The 27,308-nt window shown below is 35.3% G+C and overlaps 2 protein-coding genes across 2 annotated transcripts; one reads left to right on the top strand and one right to left on the bottom strand.

Annotated features, from left to right (window-relative positions):
- The first annotated feature begins 3,188 nt into the window (after positions 1-3,188).
- LOC144361496 (uncharacterized) lies at positions 3,189-24,506 on the top strand. Its single transcript, XM_085493093.1, has 4 exons — positions 3,189-3,278; positions 19,496-19,555; positions 22,731-23,576; positions 23,660-24,506. The coding sequence occupies exons 3-4, from the start codon at positions 22,957-22,959 to the stop codon at positions 24,108-24,110; spliced, it is 1,071 nt and encodes a 356-aa protein (XP_085349219.1). The 5' UTR covers positions 3,189-3,278; positions 19,496-19,555; positions 22,731-22,956; the 3' UTR covers positions 24,111-24,506.
- Positions 24,507-26,052: 1,546 nt separating this feature from the next.
- LOC144361498 (uncharacterized) lies at positions 26,053-26,496 on the bottom strand. The gene has a single exon (XM_078013472.1). The coding sequence runs from the start codon at positions 26,494-26,496 to the stop codon at positions 26,053-26,055; it is 444 nt and encodes a 147-aa protein (XP_077869598.1).
- Between the last annotated feature and the right edge of the window lie 812 nt (positions 26,497-27,308).

Raw genomic sequence — 27,308 nt, 5'->3', positions numbered from 1 at the left:
ATCTTTTCCCTCCCGCTTCAAACTTTTTACTTTCTCTATAAATACATTATTGGCAGTTTGGAATTCCCGATCTTTGATAATGTTAATGGGGCGATTGAATGGAACATGGGTTATGTGGCGATGGATTGCTGCTCGAATTCCAGCGTAGCTTCTTATGCTGTATTCTTTCCCGTCTCTAGCCCTGACCTCGGCATAAAAATGCTTCAATATTTTTGCCAGCTTTTTTAAAATAAAAAATGCGAGACAGAGAACAACACAACAGCGTAGTCGGTTAACAATAACAAAATTAGAAGAGTTGTGCATCATAAATACAATAATATTCATGTATAGACAAGCATTCAGTTTGAAAGATTGTGTACAGGTAGTCAAGATGACGACAGACCCCCGACAGACAACAAGAAACGTCTGTGAAAATGACATAATAAGAAGATTCATGCCTCATGAAAACCAAAATATTCGAGTATTTTGTCGAAAACATGGTACAAACTTAGACAAGCCTCCCATTGGAAGCCGTGAAGTAAAAGTCCGTTTGAAAAAAAAATGCGAGGCAGAGAACAATAAAAAATGAGCCTAGTCGGTGAAAAATAACATAATAAAAAGATTCATGCATCATGAAAACAAAAATATCCAAATATTTTGTCGATATCGGGGTACAAACTGAATACAACATTTAGCTAGCACCACATTTAGTGAACATGTACGGAAACATCACTGCCGTCAGAAACTAACTTTTACATTTATTCAATTAAATTAGGAACATATATATTAAAAGTAATATTTACTATTGAACCACGGTCACGAGAAGAATTCGAAAGATGCGTATTCCGAAAAGAAAAACTACTCGCTTATGGAGAGATGGAGTAACAGCGCATCGCAGTAAATATGACGTCATTGTTTACTTGCTCATTAGAATATTCCAGCCCAGCTTGCTTTCGGCATCCGGCGTTTGACTTTGATGTTTGCCAAAGTTGTGCGTCCTTCCTACTAATTTCGATTACAGTATGTTATCAGTGATCCATATCGTCGTTGATGTGATTTAGGCAAACATTACTCTTTCCCCAGTCTGAAAACATTTGGCAGTCTGTCGTCCCAAGGCTGGTTGGGGGTAAATAAACCATTCACACCGTGGACATATAGTCATGAAACTGAACGTATACACTGCAATCCCAAACTGCAAACAAAACTGAATGTATAACGTCGATTTATCAAAATACGAACATCCGAGAAAAAAAACTAATCACATGACCAAAAAGTAAATGTACATATTTATTCACCTGAAAACATATATTATGTTTGAATGCTTTTTTAGTACTGTAGAAGTGGTAAAACCGCTGACAACGCGTCGAGTAAGTTCAGTAAACCAATAACAAAATGGCGCCCGTAAATAAATTCTCATTGGGGCAAAAAATGTCTCCCTACTCCATTCCTGGCAGTGCTAAAGAATTGAATTGATAGTACAAAATGTTATTCTTAGAGACACGATGTCACTAGCATTGTAAACTACATTCCAAATATATGCTTGAAAACAAAAATGATAACACGAAAATTCGAATGGCAATGAATCGGCGAGAGGCCATCTTTATTTTGAACTGAAAAAGTGAATGCATAAATATGGCACGTATAGTGTATATAATATATTATACAAGCACAATAAACTCTTCCACCAACTACAATTAGTTTTAAGCTATCCAATAAATGAAAAAAAAAACATCGATCTGACAGAGTTCCTCAAATTTAAGTGCGATATTCACGAATAATAATGTAAATATGCCACTATACAATAAAGTATCAAAATATATTGTCTTTGTTGGTTGTAAAAACTAGAATGCGCAGGGAACGACTATGATTCGCGGAATGCCATACCTATGGCCGTCCGAGAACTGGGGATAATTCACACTTTGGACAATAGCCGTTTCTAGATCGGGTATAGAGGAACTGTGGTAATAATCGAGGAGTTGTGAATATAAAACAAACACATCAACTAAACTTTGGACAACTTGTCTTAGATAGGTACCAGCTCCGTGATAAGGGCTATAATAGCAATGGGATAGAAAGAAAGATTATATTGCAGATATGCATGGATTATATACTCATAAATGTTTCGACGTTTCAAAATTGTCATTAGTTGGTGCCATTTTCACTCAAATAACATTCCAACAACACCACGAATCACCAGGATTTTCAGATACAGAAGGGGAACTGAAAGTATAGTTTTCGTATAGTACAATATTCAACAATGCTTGTCTGAACCGTGACTACTGTGCAGAACCACAGTTCTTCCAGAAACGGTTTGGAAACGCTATTGTTCAAGGGTGTGAGCGAGTCGAAGTGTAGAAACATGCGATTACGTAATTATTTTTGCCTATAGCGTGGGCTTGCGCTGCTGGCTGTCATAGGTTCGAACGGTATACGAGAATCAAAAGTTTTTTTTTCTTAATTTACTTCAATAATTGGGTTCATATAGTTGTCAAGAATGTCGTTAGAGAAATTTGGGTCGTACATATTGTGTAAAGCGAATGAATTTTTAATCCGAACTTTCAGGGTAATTTCGTCCAGGCGTTCAGTCTTTGTTGGGCAAATTGCTATGTCTGGAAATGTAACCTCTTTTCGGGTAACTTTTTCCAGTCCATGTTGCTAGATTTGCATGTTTTTTCCAATTTGGATATAATATCATTAGGTAAATCTAGTTTATATCGTCGTTTTCCCAGTGATAGTTAAAATGGCGGCCACTTTTGTCAAGATGTCGTAGTTTTTTACTGTATTTTCTAAACTTCGCATTTCCATTGACGGTTGTTCGTATATTTTTACCAAAACTAGTTTATCCTCAGCAATACGAGTTTTGTTTTCACCTTTTTACTGATGTTTGCCACGCCAAGAAATCGTGTATTTTATATATAGAGTTGCATAAACACAATCATCAAGTTTAGGTGCACGTTTTATTGTGATTTTCTCTCATTTGGTGCATTTTTCCGTGGAATTATTTTGGGGTCGATTCACACTCCTGATTCAATATGCTAATGAGAAAACATGCTTATTTACATGATTCAAGATGCCCTTGCCATTTGTGGAGGGACTGTGCCAGAACCAATATGTGATGATCCGAGATACAAAAACATTTAACAAGAGCGCCATCTGTCGGCGATGTCACTGATAATAAAACTGTACATGTGTCACCGTAGAGGGCATTGATTTGAGGTCAATGAGATCACCGCCAATTTGCGATTGAATGTATGAAGAGGACGAGCTTAGGTCAAAATTGAGGAAACCCTCTGAGCAAAGTAAGTAATATATGTCTATGATAATAGTGTACTCGTCAGACATTCATGTTTGTGGAGTTATTGATTCCGTGAAATTACAAATAATACGTATGAACAGATCGCGTGTGGTGTCTCCGCGGCATGTAATCTCAACACACGCGACCATTGTGTTTCTTGTTTTGCACCGGCGTAGGATAAGGGGTAAAAGTCTCACGGTAGAACGTTATTTGTATTGAATCAATAACAATATTACGTTCAATAGTTCAGTTATAATAATATGGCATATTTTTTAATGATGCAAAATCCGTTTACACTGGCTAACATCCCATGCTTAATTCTAGAAACCGTGCATACCTACACCGTACAAATTGGTAACGTCACTGAACACATGACCTTCAATGGGGGTCGTTATATAGGATATGGTTTATACCAATTACAATAAAGGTAAATAACACGACACAAAAACCTTCCGATATGTCGTTTCCAGGTCTGTTGCCTGTGTGTGCTCCCTCTTGTTCATTTTTCCTAGAAAACCTCCTGAAACTAAGTCGTGGCGATGACACGCGTGGAAGACAGCAGACTTCCAACTTGCTGTCGTCTCTTGTAGGCATAAGGTAGGCATCCACAATGAAACGGAGAAGTGATCGCACATTAGTGCGTTGCAAATTCAGGAAATGAGAACCAACCTAATACAATCGCCAAGGGTTCAAATCGAACCAGATAAACACTCATCGAACCAAAACATTCAACTAATCGGGTCATTTGAGAAGTTAGCAAAATGAACACAAGTCAACAACTAACGTTGTGGCGTTGTACACAAGCATATATAAGATAGAACAAAAAGGCAGTAGATTGAAAGCCCGCTCAGAGGTACTGCGAAAAACGAATAAATCAAATAAACTGAAACATATCAAACCATTAAAAGTAAAAGACAAAAAATGTTAAAAAAGAATAATATATCTAACAAAGAGCCACCATACAAAACTTATAAGAATAAATAATAAAGCAACTAACAAACTAAACTGACAGTTTACTGATTGTGACAAAACAGGAACATAAGAACTAGTTATGATAGGCTTTGCTAGATATTAAAGTCTCACAATAGTGTGCCCTGTATTTCAAAAACAATTCAGAAAAATATGAATATCTGTGGTATAGTGGTATTTATACCTTTCATGGAATTGTTGATTAAGGGTTTGAATTACCATTTTCTAGAAAGTCTGACATTTCCAAGGATACCAGTATGTTTATTTCATTATTTTAACAACTTGCAATGGTGGAAATTAATTAAACGAGAGTTGTTTAAACCAAATTTGTCTCAAATATATGTTAATATATTTATTCTATCAATTTAACACCTTGTAATGGTAGAAATTAATTAAACGAGAGTTGTTTAAACCAAATTTGTCTCAAATATAAGTTAATATATTAATTCTATCAATTTAACACCTGGTAATGGTAGAAATTAATTAAACGAGAGTTGTTCAAACCAAAATTGTCTGAAATATAGGTTAATATATTTATTCTCTTATTTTAACAACTTGTAATGGTAGAAATTAATTAAACGAGAGTTGTTGTACCAAAATTAAGTCTGAAATATATGTTAATATATTTATTCTCTCAATTTAACAACTTGTAATGGTAGAAAATAATTAAACGAGAGTTGTTTATACCAAAATTAAGTCTGAAATATATGTTAATATATTTATTCTCTTATTTTAACAACTTGTAATGGTTGAAATTAATTGAACAAGAATTGTTTATACCAAAATTAAGTCTGAAATATATGTTGATATCTTTATTCTCTTATTTTAACAACTTGTAATGGTAGAAATTAATTAAACGAGAGTTGCTAAAACCAAAATTAAGTCTGAAATATATGTTAATATATTTATTCTCTTATTTTAACAACTTGTAATGGTAGAAATTAATTAAACGAGAGTTGTTTATACCAAAATTAAGTCTGAAATATATGTTAATATATTTATTCTCTCATTTTAACTACTTGTAATGGTGGAAATTAATTAAACGAGAGTTGTTTAAACCAAAATTGTCTGAAATATATGTTAATATATTTATTCTTTTATTTTAACAACTTCTAATGGTAGAAATTAATTAAACGAGAGTTGTTTAAAACAAAATTGTCTAAAATATATGTTAATATATTTATTCTCTTATTTTAACAACTTGTAATGGTAGAAATTAATTAAACGAGAGTTGTTATACCAAAATTAAGTCTGAAATATATGTTAATATATTTATTCTCTCAATTTAACAACTTGTAATGGTGGAAAATAATTAAACGAGAGTTGTTTTTACCAAAATTGAGTCTGAAATATATGTTAATATATTTATTCTCTTATTTTAACAACTTGTAATGGTGGAAATTAATTAAACGAGAGTTGTTTATATATCAAAATTAAGTCTGAAATATATGTTAATATATTTATTCTCTTATTTTAACAACTTGTAATGGTAGAAATTAATTAAACGAGAGTTGTTTATACCAAAATTAAGTCTGAAATATATGTTAATATATTTATTCTCTCATTTTAACTACTTGTAATGGTGGAAATTAATTAAACAAGAGTTGTTTATACCAAAATTAAGTCTGAGATATATGTTAATATATTTATTCTATTATTTTAACAACTTGTAATGGTAGAAATTAATTAAACGAGAGTTGTTTAAACCAAAATTGTCTGAAATATATGTTAATATATTTATTCTTTTATTTTAACAACTTGTAATGGTAGAAATTAATTAAACGAGAGTTGTTTAAAACAAAATTGTCTAAAATATATGTTAATATATTTATTCTCTTATTTTAACAACTTGTAATGGTAGAAATTAATTAAACGAGAGTTGTTATACCAAAATTAAGTCTGAAATATATGTTAATATATTTATTCTCTCAATTTAACAACTTGTAATGGTGGAAAATAATTAAACGAGAGTTGTTTTTACCAAAATTAAGTCTGAAATATATGTTAATATATTTATCCTCTTATTTTAACTACTTGTAATGGTGGAAATTAATTAAACGAGAGTTGTTTATATATCAAAATTAAGTCTGAAATATATGTTAATATATTTATTCTCTTGTTTTAACAACTTGTAATGGTAGAATTTAATTAAATGAGAGTTGTTTAAACCAAAGTTAAGTCTGAAATATATGTTAATATATTTATTTTATCAATTTAACAACTTGTAATGGTGGAAATTAATTAAACAAGAGTTGTTTATACCAAAATTAAGTCTGAAATATATGTTAATATATTTATTCTATTAATTTAACAACTTGTAATGGTGGAAATTAAATAAACAAGAGTTGGTGAAACCAAAATGAAGTCTCAAATATTGATGAGACATTTATTCTCTCAATTTAACAACTTGTAATAGTGAAAATTAATTAAACAAGAGGTGTTTACTTCAAAATATGTCTCAAATATATGTTGAGATATTTACTCTCCCAATTTAACAACTTGTAATGGAGAAAATAATTAGACGACAGTTGTTCACATCAAAATAAGTCTCAGATATTTGTCAACACATTCATTCTCTCAATTTAACAACTTGTATAGGTGGAAATTATTTAAACGTAAATTGATTGCACCAAAATAAGTCTCAAATTATTGTTGAGATATTTATTCTTTTAATTTAATAACTTGTAATGGTAGATATTAATTAAACAAGAGTTGTTTAAACCAAAATTAAGTCTGAAATATATGTTAATATATTTATTCTCTTATTTTAACAACTTGTAATTGCAGAAAATAATTAAACGAGGGTTGTTTATACCATAATTAAGTCTGAAATATATGTTAATATATTTATTCTCTTATTTTAACAACTTGTAATTGCAGAAAATAATTAAACGAGGGTTGTTTATACCATAATTAAGTCTGAAATATATGTTAATATATTTATTCTCTTATTTTAACAACTTGTAATGGCAGAAATTAGTTAAATGTGAATTGGTTCATATGTCTTGGCATACTTATGGTTTTGAGCACAGAAAACACCAAATTAGCAGTATCATTGGCAATTGTGAGTAAATAACTTTGATATGTAGTATCTGCTTATCTGTGCATTTGATAATAGTATAGCCAATTCACTACATTCAGTTGCTCACCAAAGACTCTGGTCAGTTAAAATGACCATTTTAAACTGTAGGCATTAATCTGCAATCCAGTCAATGATTGTGAGAGGAATCCAGGTGAAGGGAAGCCCCATGACCTTATCGATTCTTCCACGTCACCTAACATGTGACCAAGGTCAAGAGGTCAGTGCCATCTTGCCTTATCTTCACTGTCTAATTTCTCCATACTGAGTGTGCATCGTAGCAAAACAGTGTAGTGAGTTTTCTGAGGTACTTCTCCTGTGACATTTGATAACAGTGAGACGTTGGGTCTGCTAGGATAAACTTGTTCTTATTAGGGGCTTTGTTCGTTTTTGTACTAAACAAAAAAAAACTCGAGACATTTGACTAGTTTTTAGGGCTACATTGTGTCAGTTTCAACTGTAATTTTGTCCCACTCATGCGTGCTTTGTTCATTTCTTAGTGTAGCTAAAATGGCTGACTAGAAGAAAGAAAGCAGTCCTAGAAGAGCACCCACCTCCTGTGTTTTCACCCCAAAAGTCAACTCAGTCTTACTGTAATCTCATTCCAATGCACCCAGCGAGTCATTGACTCTTTTCATTTGCTCATTTTGGCCAAGTATGCAAATTCAGGATGCACCTGTTCGGGTTGTGCTTGGCTCCATACATGTTCAACACAGTGTAGAAACAGGAGGTGCTGCTGCTGCAACAGTCGTCAGTACATATCAAGCCATACCTATACTGGTTGCAAAACAAGGGGTTGTTGGCCAAGCAGGTAAGACTAACACAGGATTTACTACACCAATTAGGCTAGAAACTGTAAATAGTAAATCTAAAAAAGTCCCATCCACACCCGACACGTCAGCTGGTGTTTCTGAGCATGTAGTTGACACAGAGGCATGCTTGGTGCTTTTATCACAGGCTCGTTGCCTAGCAATAGAGTCTATTCGTACATCATTCCCTCTGTGTTCCTCTGAATACTGATGCACATCACTGGGATGACAACGTCAGTTCACAGGGTAGTTCCCCGACCTGCAATGTGCAGTCGCCTACTGCAACACACTTTGTTGCAATACCAGTCTCACTTAGAGGAACTGAAGAGGCGAGTAACTCTCATGGACCAAGCAAGGAATGCTTTGCCCTAGTGAATGGACCCACTCGCCATGGCTATGCCTCTGGTAATGGATGTCTCCCACACAGCCAATTGTTCTATTATTAGGAGACTGGTTACTGTTTTTCACAATCAGAGGCCTAGAGCCCAATCTAGGGAACCACCCAATTGAGATTTGTCGGTTGTGTTGTCACCTCTAAGTGTGTCAAGAGATCACTGCATTAGTTTGCATAAACTAGCCAGAGCATTGCGATGAGACTAGTGTGAACCAATTAATGCCAAATAATGCAGATATTCCATCTTGTGTGGGTTTTCGAAACCAAGCCAGAAACTATAATAATAGTATCTCGTAGTTGTAGAACGCAGTATTAGTGTGGTGTGAATACATGAAACAGACAATAGAATACTTTTCACGGTCAAAATAACCGCATTTATTGGGGTAATAATACATACAAGGGCATGAAGTGACTAGTGGCCTATCTCTGTTGTAAATACGCTACTTAAAATTAATTACGATTCACAAAGACTACATGCGTTTGGACCAAGATCGAAATATGCGAAACAAACATACTGAACAACTATGTGCCTATTCTAATGTGTTTGTAGGACCTGTTACTAACCAGTCTCATGACGCAAAGTCTGACGTTCCAATATGTAGTCACACAGAGTGTTACTCTTCACTGTAGTTTCTGTCATCGGCAATCCCAGTTCATGTAGTCGTCTGACACCAAGGCAGATGTTTCAAACTGTGAAGAGTCAATTTTCAATGTAGTCTTCGTCTTTACCAGCAAACAACCAACATCCAATAGCACCCACTTCGTCACGTTCTTCCCTGAAACCCTGTGCTGCATGGAGGCAACCCCAGTTGTAAACGACAGCTACGAGGCTTGATTTAGACCCCTTTTTATAGATCCGTGCACCAGGCTAGATTATTCCATCACCTTTGATTGGTGGACCACCGAGCATTCTCCCAGATTCTACTGTACAACTGTATCTTAACCAAAGGATATAGTTATGCCAAACAATGACTCGCTGAATTATCCATGCATACAAGGTGTCGTCCTCTTAGTGCCGTTGTTAAGGTGATTTCGTTGTTCCTGAACAGTTAATGTGCACAGACATTCACCAAGCTGTGTTAAATAAAAATTGAGATCGAAAGTGTAGCATTATCACTATGGTAACCAGATTATGCTCACTCCAAACTGCAACGGTCCAACGTGCCAGCCGACACAATGTAGACATACAAGGTTTGGTACATTGGCTATTACCAGTCCCAGTGCGTGCGAATATATGTATTTAACACTAAGCTAAATTGAATAGCACAAAGTCTCCGAATAAAATCTAATTACATGTGTATTTAGACTATCTAGGATATATTCACGTTCGTACCACACAATTAAACCATACACAGAAATGCACACTTTGAACTCCTGGAATTAGCACCACTGAAATATATGGCATTGAAAATAGTTTTCCTACCAGCTCTTGTCTCTGCCAGGCATCGCTCTGAGTTAGAGACCTTGTCAGACATTTGTGCCACCCTTATGGACAATCAAGCTGTGCTGAAGACATGAATTGGGTTTCTTGCCAAGAACCAAATCTTAAAGCATGATCCACAGTCGAACATCTTTTCTGTTTTGCCAATATTGTCGACCCGGATGAGTTGCTTCTATGCCCAGTTTGAGCTTTTGAGTTGCTATGAGAGACGTACTAGGAAGTCAAGAAAAAACAGCAGCCACATGTTTATGTGTTATGGTCAGGGTGAGCAGGATAGACCAGTCTCCCTGACTTCCATTTCTTGGTGGTTCATTTCGACAGTGTTTGAGGTTTATGACTGGCTGGTGTCCTCAGCACAGCATCTACAGAGACACCAAGTATGTGTGCATGAAGTTTGTGTAATCGTCAACTCATTTGCTCTTGCATCAGGTGCCTCCTTCAACACATACTTAGGGTACGCTTCTGAAGAACACAAAACGTCTTTATGAATGATTACCTAGAGAAACACAGTTTCAGCTACAGATTTGTGTGAAGTTTCTCCCGTCAGCGCTCTTTAGACATTCCCAGGTCTTGATTTAAGTCTATGCCCTCATGTTTCAGCCTCTTTATTTTGGAATGATATTTACCCCGAGAATTGGGTTTGGGTCTAGCATCCTCGAACAATGCCAACCCTGTCACTATATCAGTCATATGCCCATAGTGACCAGCTTTATATAAATACCAGGTGCCCATAGTGGCCAACTTTATATAAATACCTCCGGCCCATAGAGAAGTTTCTCCCGTCAGCGCTTCTTAGACATTCTCAGGTCTTAATTTAAGTCTATGCCCTCATGAAGAACCGTTTAAGCCTCTTTTTTTTTGGAATGCTAGTTACCCCGAGAATCGGGTTTGGGTCTAGCATTCTCGAGCAATACCTCCGGCCCATAGAGGCCACTTTTATAATGACCACACCCTGAAAGTGACAATAATGTTTATAGTGAACATTGTTGTCAGCCTATAGTAACCGACTAGTTCAAGTTCCCCAGTGACAATCATTTTGACAGTATACTTGTCAAATTAAAACTGTGTATGAAGGCTTCTTTAGTGTTTTACATGTTAGCCAATTACTATTTTGCTTTAATGCATGCAGGTCCAAAGCAAAAGTGTGATACTGCTGAAGAATTGCAGTGTTCTCCGTAAAGCGTTTAAGGTAGAGATACAGTTTCGTAGGCACTTGGGAGTGATTTTTTTTGGCTATTTATTATCCAAATATAGACTGTTGAAATTCTATAGAATTGTGAATAGTGGAACATACTCAAAAAGCGATTTTAAAATATAGATAAGAGGTGCAAACATTCTGTCTTTTGAATGCTTAGCAAGATTTAGCAAGGCTGTACATAAATAATAAAAAAGAAACATGGTGAAAAAAAGAAATGACGGGATCTTCATATTATGCACTATATTTAACTTTTAACAGAACGATCATACATTTAAATTTGGAACTGTTACAGCCATTTATATGAGCATTATCAAACTTCTTACTGAGTGAATTGTTATGCAAATTAGCAATTATCTCAGCTTCTTTTTAGTGCACATCCCAGAACTTTAAAAAAATAGCTCCTAGACGCTTTGACCTTTTATTTTGAAATTTCCACAAATGACTGACAATTTGTTAATCTCCAAAACGCCGTCGGGTATTGTTTTTGGCTGAACAGTGTTACAATAATCGTACAGACAACTAGCCTGGGTGTTAATTTATGCATAAACTTGAAGTAGTGAGATTTGAGCTGCTGCCCTGCAAAATTGACAACTTGTAGACAGTTTTCAAGACGGCACTTTCTTCATAGTGAACAGATATACCCATAAACCGATTTTGACAGGAAACAGAATTATGGTTTAGAAGCTAATTTTTTTAAATCACTTTTGACCCAAAAAGCACATTTCTGTGCATATTTCAAATTAAAGTGTCCATAAAAAAATACTAACAAAAATTAAAAAATTATACAATAAGCTTTCCGAAAATATATAGTTTTGTGGACAAGGGAGGTCATGTTGGTTTCCTAATTAACTAATTAAAATACCTGTCAGGTAAACTGCATCTCTACCTTAAGTGTAGCCAGGGTGATACTCGGGCCACTATTCTGACAGCTTGCCCACAAAGCTGATGTGGTGCCCGCAATGCTGAAGACATTCTACCTCGACTGATCTAATCTTTGAAGTTTTATTGTCAACCTGTTTTGCACATTTACTATTTCTGGTGTTCATCAGTTAACAAAGAAAACAAAACAAAACAGATATTACACTTGCTAGCTGACTGAAAGGAAGTGTAAAACATGGTTTCTGTTGCACTGAAAACGTGGAAATAAAATAAACATAGCACACTAGCCTAAAATTATTGGAAATATACAAGTCAAGTTCGACCAACCAATACTGCTTGAAGGCAATGACGAAGGTTAGAAGTAATTAACAATCAATGAATCTACCATCTCTTTTGAATTAGCTTTGAATTAAAAACAGTACCAGGGAGTGTCAGAGAAACAATACATTTTGTGTCACCAGGGACACCTTTGTTCCAATCAGCTATTTAATTCCTTGCTGATTGAGTAAAGATAACAATGACTCGTTTTGATGATTAATGATAAACAGTGGTTTCCCAAGGTTACACACAGTGTGGTGACACTGTCATATTTCATTACGGGAACAACCCATTAAAAAAATGTACCACACTACCCCACTTGGTTATCAGTTTATGATCAGGACATTAGTCGCATTTAATCAGTTATTCCTCAGCTCCTGAGAGCGAGGTTATTTGTAGATATGCTGGCGATCGCCTCTGTGTTTCCGGAAGTACTATGGGGGATTGCATGATGGGAGTGGAAAGTCTTTTGATCAGTAAAATAATTTTAGAAAAGTGAAAACTAAAGTGACTGTGAAATAAAGGTGGGTTTTAAATATTAAATATCATGACATTTGGATGTAATAATGAAAAGAAATTGAACTGGTATGAAAGGGCAGTACATGTAGCCGGAACGCAAGGTCAGAATCCTGGGTCAAAATACGTCACAATACATCCATCAAGGCGGTTGCAAAGTGTCAACAACTATGGATGAGGTAAAAGACTTGGAAATACATTAACCATGGTCAATAATCATACACAAAAAAATACAATAACACGAAATACAGATATATATATATATAAAAAAACTGATAACACTAACAACTATAAGGTAAAATTTTGTTGATAAACTTTCCTAGACTGTTGGCAATGAATCTTTTATTCCCATAATATGCTCAAACATATCTTCTTTTGGTAATTTAAAATATTATCATTGTACAATGATAGAGTATTCCAAAAGTTGCTATGTGCCTTTACAATTTCATCCAGTTTGCAGTCAAAAAGAGCATGCATTTCATCACCAACAGACTGATGAGAACACAGTGTGCAAAACCTTTGCTCTGAGGGTATTTTTTGGTAACATAATTTTTCAATTGGTAATATATATATTTAGTTTATATACTGATCGCGTCAATCATAAATTGTCTTATATTGTTTACGTCATTTGTTATTGTTCTGAGTAATCAGATGAGTAATATAAGATGGGAGTGTGTAAAGAGAGCGTGTACATTTCTGAAATGAACATATAACCGATAATAAAAAACAAGCACTACTTATGCGTGACTCTGATTTCTCAGCTCCTGAGAGGGAGGTTATTTGTAGATATGTTGGGAGATTGCATGATGGGAGTGAAAAGTCCTTTGATCAGTAAAATAATTTTAGAAAAGTGAAAACTAAAGTGACTGTGAAATAAAGGTTGGTTTTAAATATAAAATATCATGACATTTGGATGTAATAATGAAAGGAAATTGAACTGGTATGAAAGGGCAGTACATGTAGCCGGAATGCAAAGTCAGAATCCGGGGTCAAAATACGTCACAATACATCCATCAAGGCGGTTGCAAAGTGACAACAACTATGGATGAGGTAATAGACTTCGTTTGCAGTTTGCGTGAATGGCCGGGGAGAAAAATTCATGCAAATTCTGTGCTTCAGTAACAGTATTTGCTTCTTCTTTTTTTGTGCAATGGAAATTAATACAAAAAATGCTGCCAATAAACATGTCTTTCTAGTACAGAAAACAACCCTGGGACTTTTATCTTGAGAAATTGGGAAGACGAAAATCCCCTGGGACAGTCGTTGTGAAACAATAGACATGCTTCGCCAGGGTATCAAGTTTATTTTGATTTGTTGTATTTTATTAGTGTACGTGTTTATTTTTGTCCATTTATTAACACCGAATATTTTTCAGAGTATCCATTGTTTATGTTATGTTATTACTTTTGAATACTTAATTAGGGTCCAAAGAAAAGGACGTGCTATTGTCAAAATAATAGTAGTTAAGATCATTCAGTATTACAATACGGTATATCAGGTAATTTCCAAACTGGAAATATATTATGGCTAGTTATAAAATATGTAGCATGAATGTACGAGGTCTCATGGATACTAAAAAAAGAAAAGATGTATTTAATTGGTTATGTGACAAGAACTGTGATATTTATTGTTTGCAAGAAACCCATTGCTCAGAAGGAGTAGTAAACAGATGGCAATGTGAGTGGTCGGGAATGTCTTTCTTTACTGCATACTCCAGTAACAGTGTAGGCGTGGCAGTTTTATTCAGGCAAAATTTTGAATACTGTAAAATGACTAATTTTCACTGGGTTTAAATTTCACTGATTTACCATGTCAGGCATATTCAGTGGGTTTTAAATTCACGGTTTCGTCATTTAGATAATGTGTTCTATGCTAAATTTTACATATTCACTGTGTTTTAATTTAGCGCATTTTTCCAGTCAGCGAAATAAGCTAAATTAAAACCCAGTGAATAATTACCCCCTTTACAGTATACTGTGAATAAAACAATAACAGATCCACGTGGTCGTTACATCATTATTGATTTGACCATTCAAGAAAAGCCTATATGCCTAGTAAATCTGTATGCACCCAATGATGACACACCCGACTTTTTTGACAATGTGACCTCGTACTTAGATGACTTTGCTATACCAACATGTATATTTTGTGGTGATTGGAATGTGGTAAGAGATTACAAAAAAGACTCGATGGGTTATTCAATGAAAAACAACCCATTAGCAAAAGAAAAAGTTGATAAAATAGCAGACGAATATTTTCTTTTGGATATTTGGAGAGAACTGCACCCAAATGATAGAGCATTTACATGGAGAAAAAAGAATCCGCCTAAACAAAGTAGACTAGATTATTTTCTTACCGCATCCGACATTGCATCTAATATTACAAATGCAGATATAAAACCAGGCTACAAGACTGATCATAGTTTAATTTCGGTTACTATTAACCAGAATGGGGAAGAACGAGGAAAGGGTTTCTGGAAATTTAATGAAGACATTCTTAAGGATAAAGAATACATTAATATTGTCAAAAAAACTATAGAGGAAACGGTAAATGATTATAAGGTGAATAACAGTCCAATTGATGAAAGCGCAGAAGTTCCAGATACGGAGGAGTTTTCTATTTCCAGCCAGTTATTTTTCGAGGTTTTAAAACTAAATATCAGAGGCAAAACTATAATGTATTCCAGTCATAGGAAACGAGAAAATAATAAAAAACAATATTTATTGGAACAGGAAATTGACCTTAAAATACAACAAATTAATAAAAACATTCAAAAAAGGAACAACTGATAGAACTGCAAAATAAACAGTCCGAACTGGAACAAATGCGCTCTCAAGTGTTGAAGGGCGCTATGATAAGGTCAAAGGTAAATGACTCTCTTTATGGAGAGAAACCATCTAAATATTTTTGTACACTGGAAAAAAGACAGTATGTAAATAAAACGATTGGAAAACTTGTTAAAGAAGATGGTTCTGAAATTTTAGATCAAGGAAAAATTTTGAAAGAAATGAAACAATTTTACAAAAACTTGTATAAATCTGCCAATCAAACGGTCGGGGATATTTCTGATCAAAATTGTTCATTTCTAAAAACAAATATACCAAAATTATCAACGGACGAAAGAAATTCGTTAGAGGGAAAGCTTACAATACAAAAATGTGCCAATGCTTTGAACAATATGGTCAATGGAAAAACACCTGGTTCAGACGGTTTCCCCAATGAATTTTACAAATTCTTTTGGAGAGATATTTCACCTTACCTTTTAATGAGTCTAAATTAATCTTATGAAAAGGGAGAATTAAGTACAACACAGAAACAGGTCATTATAACTTGTCTGCCTAAACCAAACAAGAACAGATTCTTTTTGAAAAACTGGCGTCCGATATCTTTACTGAACACGAATTGTAAGATTGGCTCAGCGTGTTTGGCAAATAGAATGAAATTAATATTACCATCAATTATTAATGAGAACCAAAAGGGATTTATGGAGGGCAGAAGCATCAGTGATAATACCAGACTAATTTATGATGTGCTGTTTCTTGCAAACCAACAAAACATTCCCGGCATGTTACTTCTCTTAGACTTTGAAAAGGCTTTTGATAGTCTAGAATGGGATTTTATTCAAAAGGCAATGATCAGTTTTAATTTCGGGCCAACTTTCCGTAAATGGGTATCAACTATATATGCTAATGTTACCAGCTGTGTAATTAATAATGGACACTTTACTGACTTTTTTCAAGTTCATGGGGGAGTCAGACAAGGTGACCCATTGTCACCATACCTATTTATTCTTGCCATTGAAACTTTAGCAATCTACCTTAGAAATAACGAAAAAGTAAAAGGCAATATGCAGATGATGCCTTTTTATTTTTAGATGGAACTGAATGATCCCTGAGGGAAGTGCTCAATACCTTAGATAAGTTCTCTATCTGTTCAGGACTTCGCCCTAATTATGAAAAAACTAGTGTTATTTGGATAGGGATTAAACGACATTGCCTCGATAAGTTTTTAACAGACAGAGGTTTAAATTGGACGAACAATCCATTTCAAGTACTGGGGGTCACATTTGATGTGAATCTAAATCTACTGTGTGACCTTAATTATATTCCTGCTATCAATGATATTAAAAGGTTGTTTAAGTCGTGGGAAAAGAGGCACTTGACACTCATAGGAAAAGTTACAGTGGTAAAAACATTAGCAATTTCAAAACTGGTTCATTTGTTGACAGTTCTTCCAAACATGCAGGCTAATATCATCAAAGACCTGAAAAAAATAATTTACAATTTTATTTGGAACTCTAATTATGATAAAATTAATAGAAAAAGAATGTGGCTTGAAATTGACCCATTTATTATCATTTATGAAATCTATGAAATCATCCTGGATTTATAAACTATTCAGTGATGACTTTTATACATGGAAACAACTATTTAATAGTCAACTAAAATTTAAACATCATTTGCCTAAGCGTATGGGGGAAGAACAAATACGTTATATTAGACATACAGTATTGAGTGATAATCAATTTTGGAAAGATGTATTTACTGTATGGGAAGAAATTTGTATTACCAAAACAGAAGCAGATTATATTGTAAATCAACCACTTTGGTATAACCCAGCAATATTGGTAGGAAATAACACTGTAATGTATAAGAATTGGCATCACAAAGGAATTGATGTAATTGGGGATTTATTGGATGAAAGTAAAAATATTATGTCATTGAATGTATTTGGCCAAAAATGGAATATTACACCAAAGTTTCTTCAATATCAATATTTAATTGCTGCAATCCCGAAAAATTGGAAAACAAAACTAAAAAAAAAATAAACAGACAACATGCAAGACGAATGTCTGTTATATTCCCAATGGCAATAAGAAAATATCTAAAACTATTTATAGTTACTACATTCGTCAATTAGGACTAAAAAAAAAAACACTTACTGCTGTAAAAAAGTGGAGCGAGTTCTTTTCTTTGCAAAATGAAGAATTTCAAGATATTTTCATTCTGCCATATAAAACTACGGACGATGCATCAATGAGAAATGTTCAATTTCGGTTATTACATAGAATTACACCAACTAACAGATTCTTGCATTTAAGAAATTTGGTAGAGGATGAAAGATGTTCTTTTTGTTGTCTGTTTGTAGAAAGATGTCATCATTTGTTTTTTGAATGCCCCCATGTGCTTGAGCTTTGGACACAGGTAGAAAATTATTTAGAGGTAAACGGCAATATTTACATAAAATTTTCTCAGAAAGATATCATTTTGGGCATACCTTTAAATTCAAACAGAAATCATCTCTGCCTTTTAAATTTTCTGATACTTTTTACGAAATTGTATATTATGCGGTGTAAATGGAAACAGGTGCAGCCAAGTATACAGGCATGATTATTTTGATTATTTGAAGATGGAAACTGCTGCTTTATGGAAGAGCAAAGTTCAATGTCATTGGCACTGTAATGACGTTTTAGAGGGGTGACTCGCTAGTTTTATTCGCCGTGATTCCAGACTTCTCATTTGGGTTCTGTCACCAAACTGTACGTTTTGACGACTCGTATGCACTTCTGGGACTTGTAATAATTTTCTGGAAACTGCATAGCAAATCACATATTTTACTTATTTAATTGTTCATATTTTTTATTTTCAGTTTTATTGTTCATAATTATTTACAGTAATAACATATTTTTCCGATTGTGTGCATGACAGCTTTGCCCACACACAATAAGACAGGATGATATGTACGGATATGTGTCAGTATGTTTCATGGATTAATAGGTCACTCCTTTGCTTCAATTCCAACTACATGTACATCTCTGGAATATCACTTGCTGTTTATCATCCATATTTTGATATCTCACAATGTGTAGATTGCGTATCTGGAAATTCCAACTACTATTTCGCAGAATTTGACCAGCCTTGCTTTTACCAGTCATTTAAGTCAACTCCCATATTTTCCTTCACAGTGAAGGTTAATCCAGATATATTGTAAATTACACAGAGGCAACATTACAATACATATCCCTTTACATTCTCCTGTATTACATAAAAATGTTTGAGCTGAAGCAGTTATGGTTCTACAACCATCACCAGTTCTCTTGTATAGATTGTTATCTTATGCCACATAACAATGTGTGAACAAATGTGTACTGACTGGAACTACTTTTAGACATCGATTGACCTGCCAGTTTAGAAAATCACGTGGAGTGCACGTTTTTGTTACTATAGCACGATCGTACCGAAATCATACACATTTTTTGTGATCATTTAAAATAAGTCATTAGTTTGTTCTGTAAATCACTGATCGTGTCAAAGACGATGTTGAATAGAAGATTATCAATGTCAATAATTATTCGCAAATGAAAAATCGAAAATTGATGTACATGTACAACATGCTCACAGTACTTCATGAGCGACATCTCATTTGAAAAAAAATCGTTTAAAGTAATACTGATTCTGATGTTGAATATAAAGTGCTGCTCGTACTGAGGAATAAAATTGCTTGATCAATATGAGACAAATTATCTGCTACCCTTGACAACAACACTGGTGTTTGCTACATTGTATATTTACTTAAAATGCTTTAATAACAACATTTTGTTTAACTTTTTTAACACAGATACATATTTTTGTGAGAATTAGTTTGTACGGTGTACTGGTTTTCCCATGCCGTTTTTAGGTAAGTGTATTTCATTTCGGTAATTTTAAAGGGGAGCAGAGGTGTGGCTTTTGACACTCTGTACATGAAATTTGAGATCTATGAATGAATTTTGTCGATAAAAACAACTTGTATGTGCTGCGTAATGCCCTAAATATCGGGTATAAAACGGGCTGTGAAGCAGACGACAAACGCCCGCTTTGCCTGGCGTCATTTCGCCTCTAGAGGGCCAGACAAATGATGTCATCAGTGAACATTGATATTTGAACCCATTCATTCTAGTGCGTCAATCCCATAGAAATGCTACCTTGTTAACTGACAACTTAAAAGTTGAAACATGGCGAGGTATTATGAATGCCATAACGATTCATGTTAAGTTTCTCGAAATCTCAAATACAATATCACGTTGTTGGTTGCGAGAAATCGGCAGAAGAACTAATCTGAAAGTGAAGACACGTACAGCGTTCTGAGTGAGTGAATAAATATTGTACGAGTTAAAACTAAACAAGAAATATGCTAATATCACTTGAACTACAGTACTCATTTTGCCCAACTTCCCACTTTTTAAACGATCGCTTAATTTCCGACCGTACAACGACCGCATTTTTAGCGTTTTTTTTCTCTCGCTCGCTTATTGAAAACACCGACAGCTCGCCCAAACACTGGTCACCGGCACAGGAGTAGCCAAAATGTTTGGGGATATACAACGAGTGTTAACTATTATAAATTCTCAACGGGTCTTCAAATCTATACCACTCTGTATCGTTCGCGAGCGCAACTTCATCTGTGTCCAGTACTAGAGCCGGTACAATATTGTAAACAAATGCCATGATATCTCAGTCATATCGCTACTGTATACACTACCTTTTTTATTCTGATTTGCACAAACGTCAAAAATCAAAAATTCAAATATATTTAGTTTTTAACTATCTATAATTATATGCACGCAATTTGACCCTTTGACCTAGATTTTATTGGGGATGGAATATTTTATTTTAAACAATATTCTGACATTACTTACTGCCCCAGAATGTTTCAACACAATTGCGGTATGACTGTCCGATTTACAAGTACATCGGGTAATATATTAATAACCATTCTCACCAATCGCTAGCTTTGGAGAGAGTAGGAAATCAAACAGCCGCAGGTCGTCCGCCTTTTATGCATAGATTTCATGACGCCGTCTGACCGCGGTTGCCAGGGTACGAAAGGCTCGCACAGCAGTTCACACTTATTGTCAAGACCATGAATGAACAGAAAAGACTGGGAAATTAAAAAAGATTATATTGCCACAAAGTTAAATAAATCTGGCTGCATCAAAAGCTTGGAAACTAGTTATAATATTTTGCAAACGACTGAGTGATCAAGGCATCATTTTGGGATGCAATTGAACTGCAAGTACTTCGTTGCGTAACTTATTACGCGGCGATACTGACATCAAGTGTGTGTTGACCGAAGTTTGACCCCCACTTGAAGTCACGCACTGAACAAGCGCGTCACCTTAGCAATCTTTTTCTTTGATGCGCCGCGCGTCGATTTTGTAAAATTTTTATTAGTTCTGGATGTGCTGTACACAAACTTGTATATTTTGAGGTCGTTTACTTAGTGCGCTGCTTTTCTAATTACGCAAATTTGTTTACAATGTTGTACCGGCTCCAAAAAAATCAACATTGTAATATATCGCTTCCATAACAATTACGCAAAGTCATTTATTTATTATTGGACACAGGTGAAGTTTCGTCCGCGAACGATACAATGTGGTATAGATTTGAAGAGTAGTTCGGAATTTAATAATAGTTAGTACCCGTTGTATCCCCAAACTGTATCACTCAAAACCACTATTTCGATCACTTCTGTGCCAGTCAGTGACCAGTGTTTGGGCGACCGGTCGGCGTTTTCAATGAGTCGGTGAGAGAAAAAAATACGATAAAAATTCGGTCGTTTTCCGGTCGGAAAATACAGTGCGTCGGAAATTAAGCGATAAGCGGTCGATTAAAAGTGGGAAGTTGGGCGAAATGAGTACTGTAGTTCAAGTGATATTAGCGTATTTCTAATTTAGTTTTTAACTCGTACAATATTTATTTACTCACCGTTTACTCTAGCTAGAGCGCTGTACGTGTCTTCATTTTCAGGTTAGTTCTTCTGCAGATTTCTCGCAACCAACAACGTGATTTTTTATTTGGGATTTCGAGAAACTTAACATGAATCGTCATGGCATTCATACGCACAACACCTCGCCATGTTTCAACTTTTAAGTAGTGAGTTAACAAGGTCTTTCATAGAAGCATTTCAATGGGATTGACGTACTAGAATGAAGTGTTCACTGATGACATCATTTGACTGGCCCTCTAGAGGCGAAATGACGCCAGGAAAAGCGGACGTTTGTCGTCTGCTTCACAGCCCGTTTCATACCCGATATTTAGGGCATTTCGCAGCACATACAAGTTGTTTTTATCGACAAAATTCATTCATACATCTCAAATTTCATGTACAAAGTGTCAAAAGCCACACCTCTGCTCCCCTTTAAATTACACATATAGGAGGTTATGTCTTATTCTACTTTCATACATTCCAGCAATATTCTATCTACCTAAAGCTATTATGCTAGGTTTCGTGGACACATAGAAAATTAGCACTCTAGAAGCTGCTTCATTATTACACTATACTTTTATGCATTCCGCTTACATGAAGGTATAATCCTCATTTTTTTAGAGACGCATAGGAAACTAGCATTCTCACTAGATAGGCTGATCTAACATCACACCTTACGTTCATACATTACACCTACATTGCATCTGTGTGTAGCTAATATGATTGTCTCTGTAGAGACACATATTCAACTAACACATACACACACTCTAGATAGATTGGCTGATTTTACACCATACGTTTTCTTCATTATTCATTAGAATCTACACGTATTCGTATGTGTTATCTTAAACTCTGTTAGACTGTGCTCTGTAGACACACAGTAAACTAGCATTCTGGCTAGACATCCTGCTCTGATAGCACACCATACTTCAACTTTGATACATTGTATCTATTGAAGCACATAAAAAGCTGGTATAATATAGCTAGATATTTATCATTTTAGCTAGGTTAATGTGATGTCACACCCTAAATATATTTTGCTATATTGTATTATGCCTTTCAACTTTTCATTAAGTACACAAAAATGTGTTTTGTTATTTTGTAGGTGAAAACTGAAATTGCTTCCAATGTATAGATGAAGAACACTTCACGCAATGAAGCCTTGGAATTGTACATTTCATTTCACAATTTTTTCACATTTTCCAGAGAAGTTTTGTTGTTTTGTTTAAAGCTAGTACATTGCAAACTGATGTCCACAAGCAATAAGCTTACATTCATACTTCATTCATCTATACTATATATAACCTCATAATAGAAGTAAATAGTGTAAAATGCTTTCACAACCAGATATCAGTAGAGATGGTGTTGAAATCAACAGAGCGCTTGAATGTGTGCAGTCTACGAAAAAACTGTTTCACTGCATGCAATGTGAGAAGTATTTTTCTCATTCTAGCTACCTAAAAAAGCATATGATTACACATACAGGATTGAAGCCATTTCATTGCAAGCAATGCGAGAAATGCTTCACTCGGTCCGACAATCTAAACGTTCACATGCTTACACATACAGGCCTGAAACCATTTCAGTGCAAACAATGTGATAAGTGTTTTACTCTTTCTCATCATCTAAAAGTTCACATGCGTACACATACAGGATTGAAACCATTTCAGTGCAAACTATGTGAGAAATTTTTCTCTCGGTCTGACATTCTAAAAGTTCACATGCATACACATACAGGCCTGAAACCATTTCAGTGCAAACAGTGCGAGAAATGCTTCACTCGGTCTGGTAGTCTAAAACGGCACATGCTTACTCATACAGTGTTTAAGCCATTTCAGTGCAAACATTGTGAGAAATGCTTCTCTAGGTCTCGCACTCTAAAAGAACACGTGCTTACACATACATGCCTGAAACCATTTCAGTGCAAACATTGTGAGAAATGCTTCACTAGGTCTCACACTCTAAAAAACACATACTTACTTATACAGGCCTGAAACCATTTCAGTGCAAACATTGTGAGCAATGCTTCACTAGGTCTCACACTCTAAAAGAACACATGCTTACACATACAGGACTGAAACAGTTTCAGTGCAAACAATGCGAGAAGTGTTTTACCCGATCTTGCCATCTAAAACAGCACATGCTTACACATACAGTGTTGAAGCCATTTCGGTGTGAGCAATGTGGCAATTGCTTTACTAGGTTCAATTCTCTAAAACGGCACATGAATAAACATGAAGGGGTGAAGCCATGTCATTACAAAGACAGTGACAAGCGTGTTGCTTATTCAATCGACGTTGGAGAACAAATACACGGGATTAGTAAAGTGAGTCAGGAAATAGAAAAATTCAGAATGTATTTTGTTTCAGTAAATGAAGCATTAAAAAGGCTTGGGATTGAGTTGAATTATAAAGTCGACAAGCAAGACCAAACAATTGTAAACAGCGAGGGCACAGAAACATTTAGACATGTGCTACTTTTCTAACTCGTTATGATGTATGTAAAAGTTTATACGAGTGTTCGTGGATAGCTATTTGTGTGTGTTTGCAATACAGTGCTGTCACCAGCTAGTGGGTTTAGTGATGATGATTATTAGTTGTGTGTCATTGAAAACAAGTTTCATTTTATTTTATATTGTTACATTTACTATGCGGTATTCCAGTTTATTAGTACACACATCCCAATCTAGATACATTTATGCAACACTTGACAACAATAAACAGGGATCCGAGTGTGAGTTAAATTTGTATTTTGAAAATATACACATACTGTAATTATAATATTTCTCATTTTTTTGCTTTAGTTTGTTTGTTACCCAGTATGTAAGTTTATTGTTAGAGGCATTTTATACTCTGTCAATAAATTACTATTATTATTATTATTATTATGTGCAATAAATTATTATCAAAATTAATTAAAGATGGTTAAAATATTACTTCATTATATGGCTGATATTTTTGTGTGCCATTGTTATCGATTTCTATAATTACCATAGAATACTTACTAATAATAATTGTAATACGACTTTAAATGGCTGATACGTATCTTATATGGACACAGAACACTGTAGTACAACTGTATTTCTATAGTCTATTCAAGAGCTGCTGAGCTGCTCACTTGTGTCATATCATTTTACAAAGTGTATTATTAATAATGTATTTGTGAATAGGGATGAAAAGAAGTTGTTCTTGGCAATAATATCACAAATTTCCTTTAGAATTTTTGAAATGTACAAATATTCTTTTCTCTATTCATCTTGTGGGCTGATAAAGCCCAGTACAGATCCTTTCTCTTATTATTACACAGCAAGACAATTTCAGTGTACGAAGTCAGTCCAAAATGAAGGACTACTCTGTTTATTAAGAAACAGGATGAACGTTGTGTACAAGAGAACTAACGAGACTGAACAAAGTGATACGTGCTTATGGCCGGACGCGTATTTTTGCGTCTATAGCGCGTGATCGTTGAGGTCACTTCTCCGACGTTCGCATTGGGTCCGTCTTTTGAATTGGCCAATCAGGCAAAATTTGTGTTTGTTTCTAAACTTGCAATGTTTATAACTTAGCGACTAAAAGTAGGATCGTAATCAGAGTGACATGTATAAGTAACTATAAACACGAGCTAGAATATGCATTGCATTGCCTAAAACATCGATCAATAGGTGCACAATAAATGGGAATATTGCAGGGCCGACAAAAGAGCCTCAATTATTGACAATTTCACAGCAAAAGTAAAGTCTGTAATAAAAACATCGATTGCTCAGAATTAATGAATATCATGTCAATGAAATGAACATCAACGTAATACTATAGCTAATAGTATGGAAAGATTCAAACATAATAACATCAAACTGAGATCAATTTCCTCGTATTTGTAATTGGAAAATGAATTAATGTCAGTTCGTCTATTATTGTACGTCAGACCAGGTAGACGACTTCAAATGCTTCACTCCGTGGTCGCTATGACTGCGTTGTGTTTGAATTCTTGGCGGAGGACATTTGGTCACCAATCTCATTCGAGGGTTTCCCGGTGACTGGTGATGTCATAGTTGAATTACCCTCAGTCAGCTGTTCGTTGTTGACATCCAGGACGATTGATGGCAACTGTGTGGCGCCAGCCTGTTGTTTTCACACTTGGCCCGTCTCCAATAAATACAACTTATTAACGGGACGATTTGTTTTACTAAGTTTGGTACCAGTCCGTCTTTGCCGGGTAGTAAGCGGGTAACGTTTGCCATGTGCGAATTTACTCCTTTTCTCTACGTCGCTATGAACGAGTACAATGACGCCCACCGGCGGTGTGAGTGTGACCTTCTCGAAGCGCGGTGAGATACTCGGCTGACCACCTTTTCCCAAATTGGCGTTGTAGTTTTGCCAAATGTTCAAAGCGAAGATTAACATTATGATGAGTTAGAGCGATATGATCACTCAGGCGGTTTGACGCGTCATACGATAGACTGTATACATTCTCCCGATCATAAGGTGAGATGGGGTAAGTGGTACCAAGTCGTATGCGTTGCTAGCGATGTGCGTCAACGGGCGGTCATTTATGACGGATTCTACCTCTGTTAATATAGTTTGTAGTTCGTCAAATGTCACGCATGCTTTTCCCAGTACTTTCTTTAAAGTTGATTTGGTTATTTCAATCATACGCTCGTAGAAGCCCCCTACCCTTGGCGCGCGTTTTGGAATAAACTTCCACGTTGTACGGTGATGCGCTAACAATGCTTGAACTTCGGTGTCGTTCATTTGTCGTCTCAGTTCGTGAGCTGCGGAAATAAATGTAGTAGCATTGTCCGATATTAACATTGATGGAGTTGAGCGGCGGGCAGCGAATCGGCGAAAAGCTAGTAAAAAAGATCGGGTAGACATGTCCGGTACGAGTTCAAGGTGAACTGCCCTTGTAGCCGCGCATGTAAACAGACAAACATACGCTTTAGTTACTGTTTTGTTGGGTGCGCTTCTCACGTATAAGGCGCCAGTATAATCAATACCGCTAATTCGAAATGGGAGGTGTCGCGGTTACCCGACATTCTGGGAGCGGAGTAGATATTGGTTTTGCATAAGCTGGTCCGCTGACTTTCCGGCAGACTACACGTGATTTACAACGCTGCATTTAGAATTTATCCAATAACGATCTCGCAAGTCGTTAACCGTAGACTGGGATCCGCGGTGCATGATACTATTATGTGTAGCTTGTACGATAAGTCGGGTTAACTGATGATCACGTGGTAACAATATCGGGTGTTTCGTATCATACGGTAGATCTGCGCATTGAAGACGACCGCCTAGGCGTAGTAATTAATCCTCGGCGATATATAGCTTCAGTTGGCTACTAAGATGCCCGTATTTCTTATTGTTACATGACTAAAATTAATCATACTGTACCAATACACCATTATCTGTTGACCAGTAAAACACAAGATAGCTATCCACCATATTTTAAGTTATACATATAGATGTATACCATCATCTATACACCTTCATTCAATAAAAACGTAGTCTGTTTTACCACGTTCAAACCAAAATATCATGATCTGAACTTCAAAGTACCTTTACATAAATAACAATCAGAAAAGTACAACATGTCTGAAGGTTACTGTTCCCTCACTTCTTGCAATTGTTTGGTGTAGTTTATCGATTTCATAGCTCAACTTAATCTCATGTGTTTTTAATGCTTTCTC

The sequence above is a fragment of the Saccoglossus kowalevskii genome, chromosome 18, assembly GCF_978046115.1.
Source record: "Saccoglossus kowalevskii chromosome 18, keSacKowa6.1, whole genome shotgun sequence".
Taxonomy (NCBI): domain Eukaryota; kingdom Metazoa; phylum Hemichordata; class Enteropneusta; family Harrimaniidae; genus Saccoglossus; species Saccoglossus kowalevskii.
The sequence above is the reverse complement of the archived record's forward strand: the minus strand, read 5'-3'. Positions and strand labels throughout refer to the sequence as shown.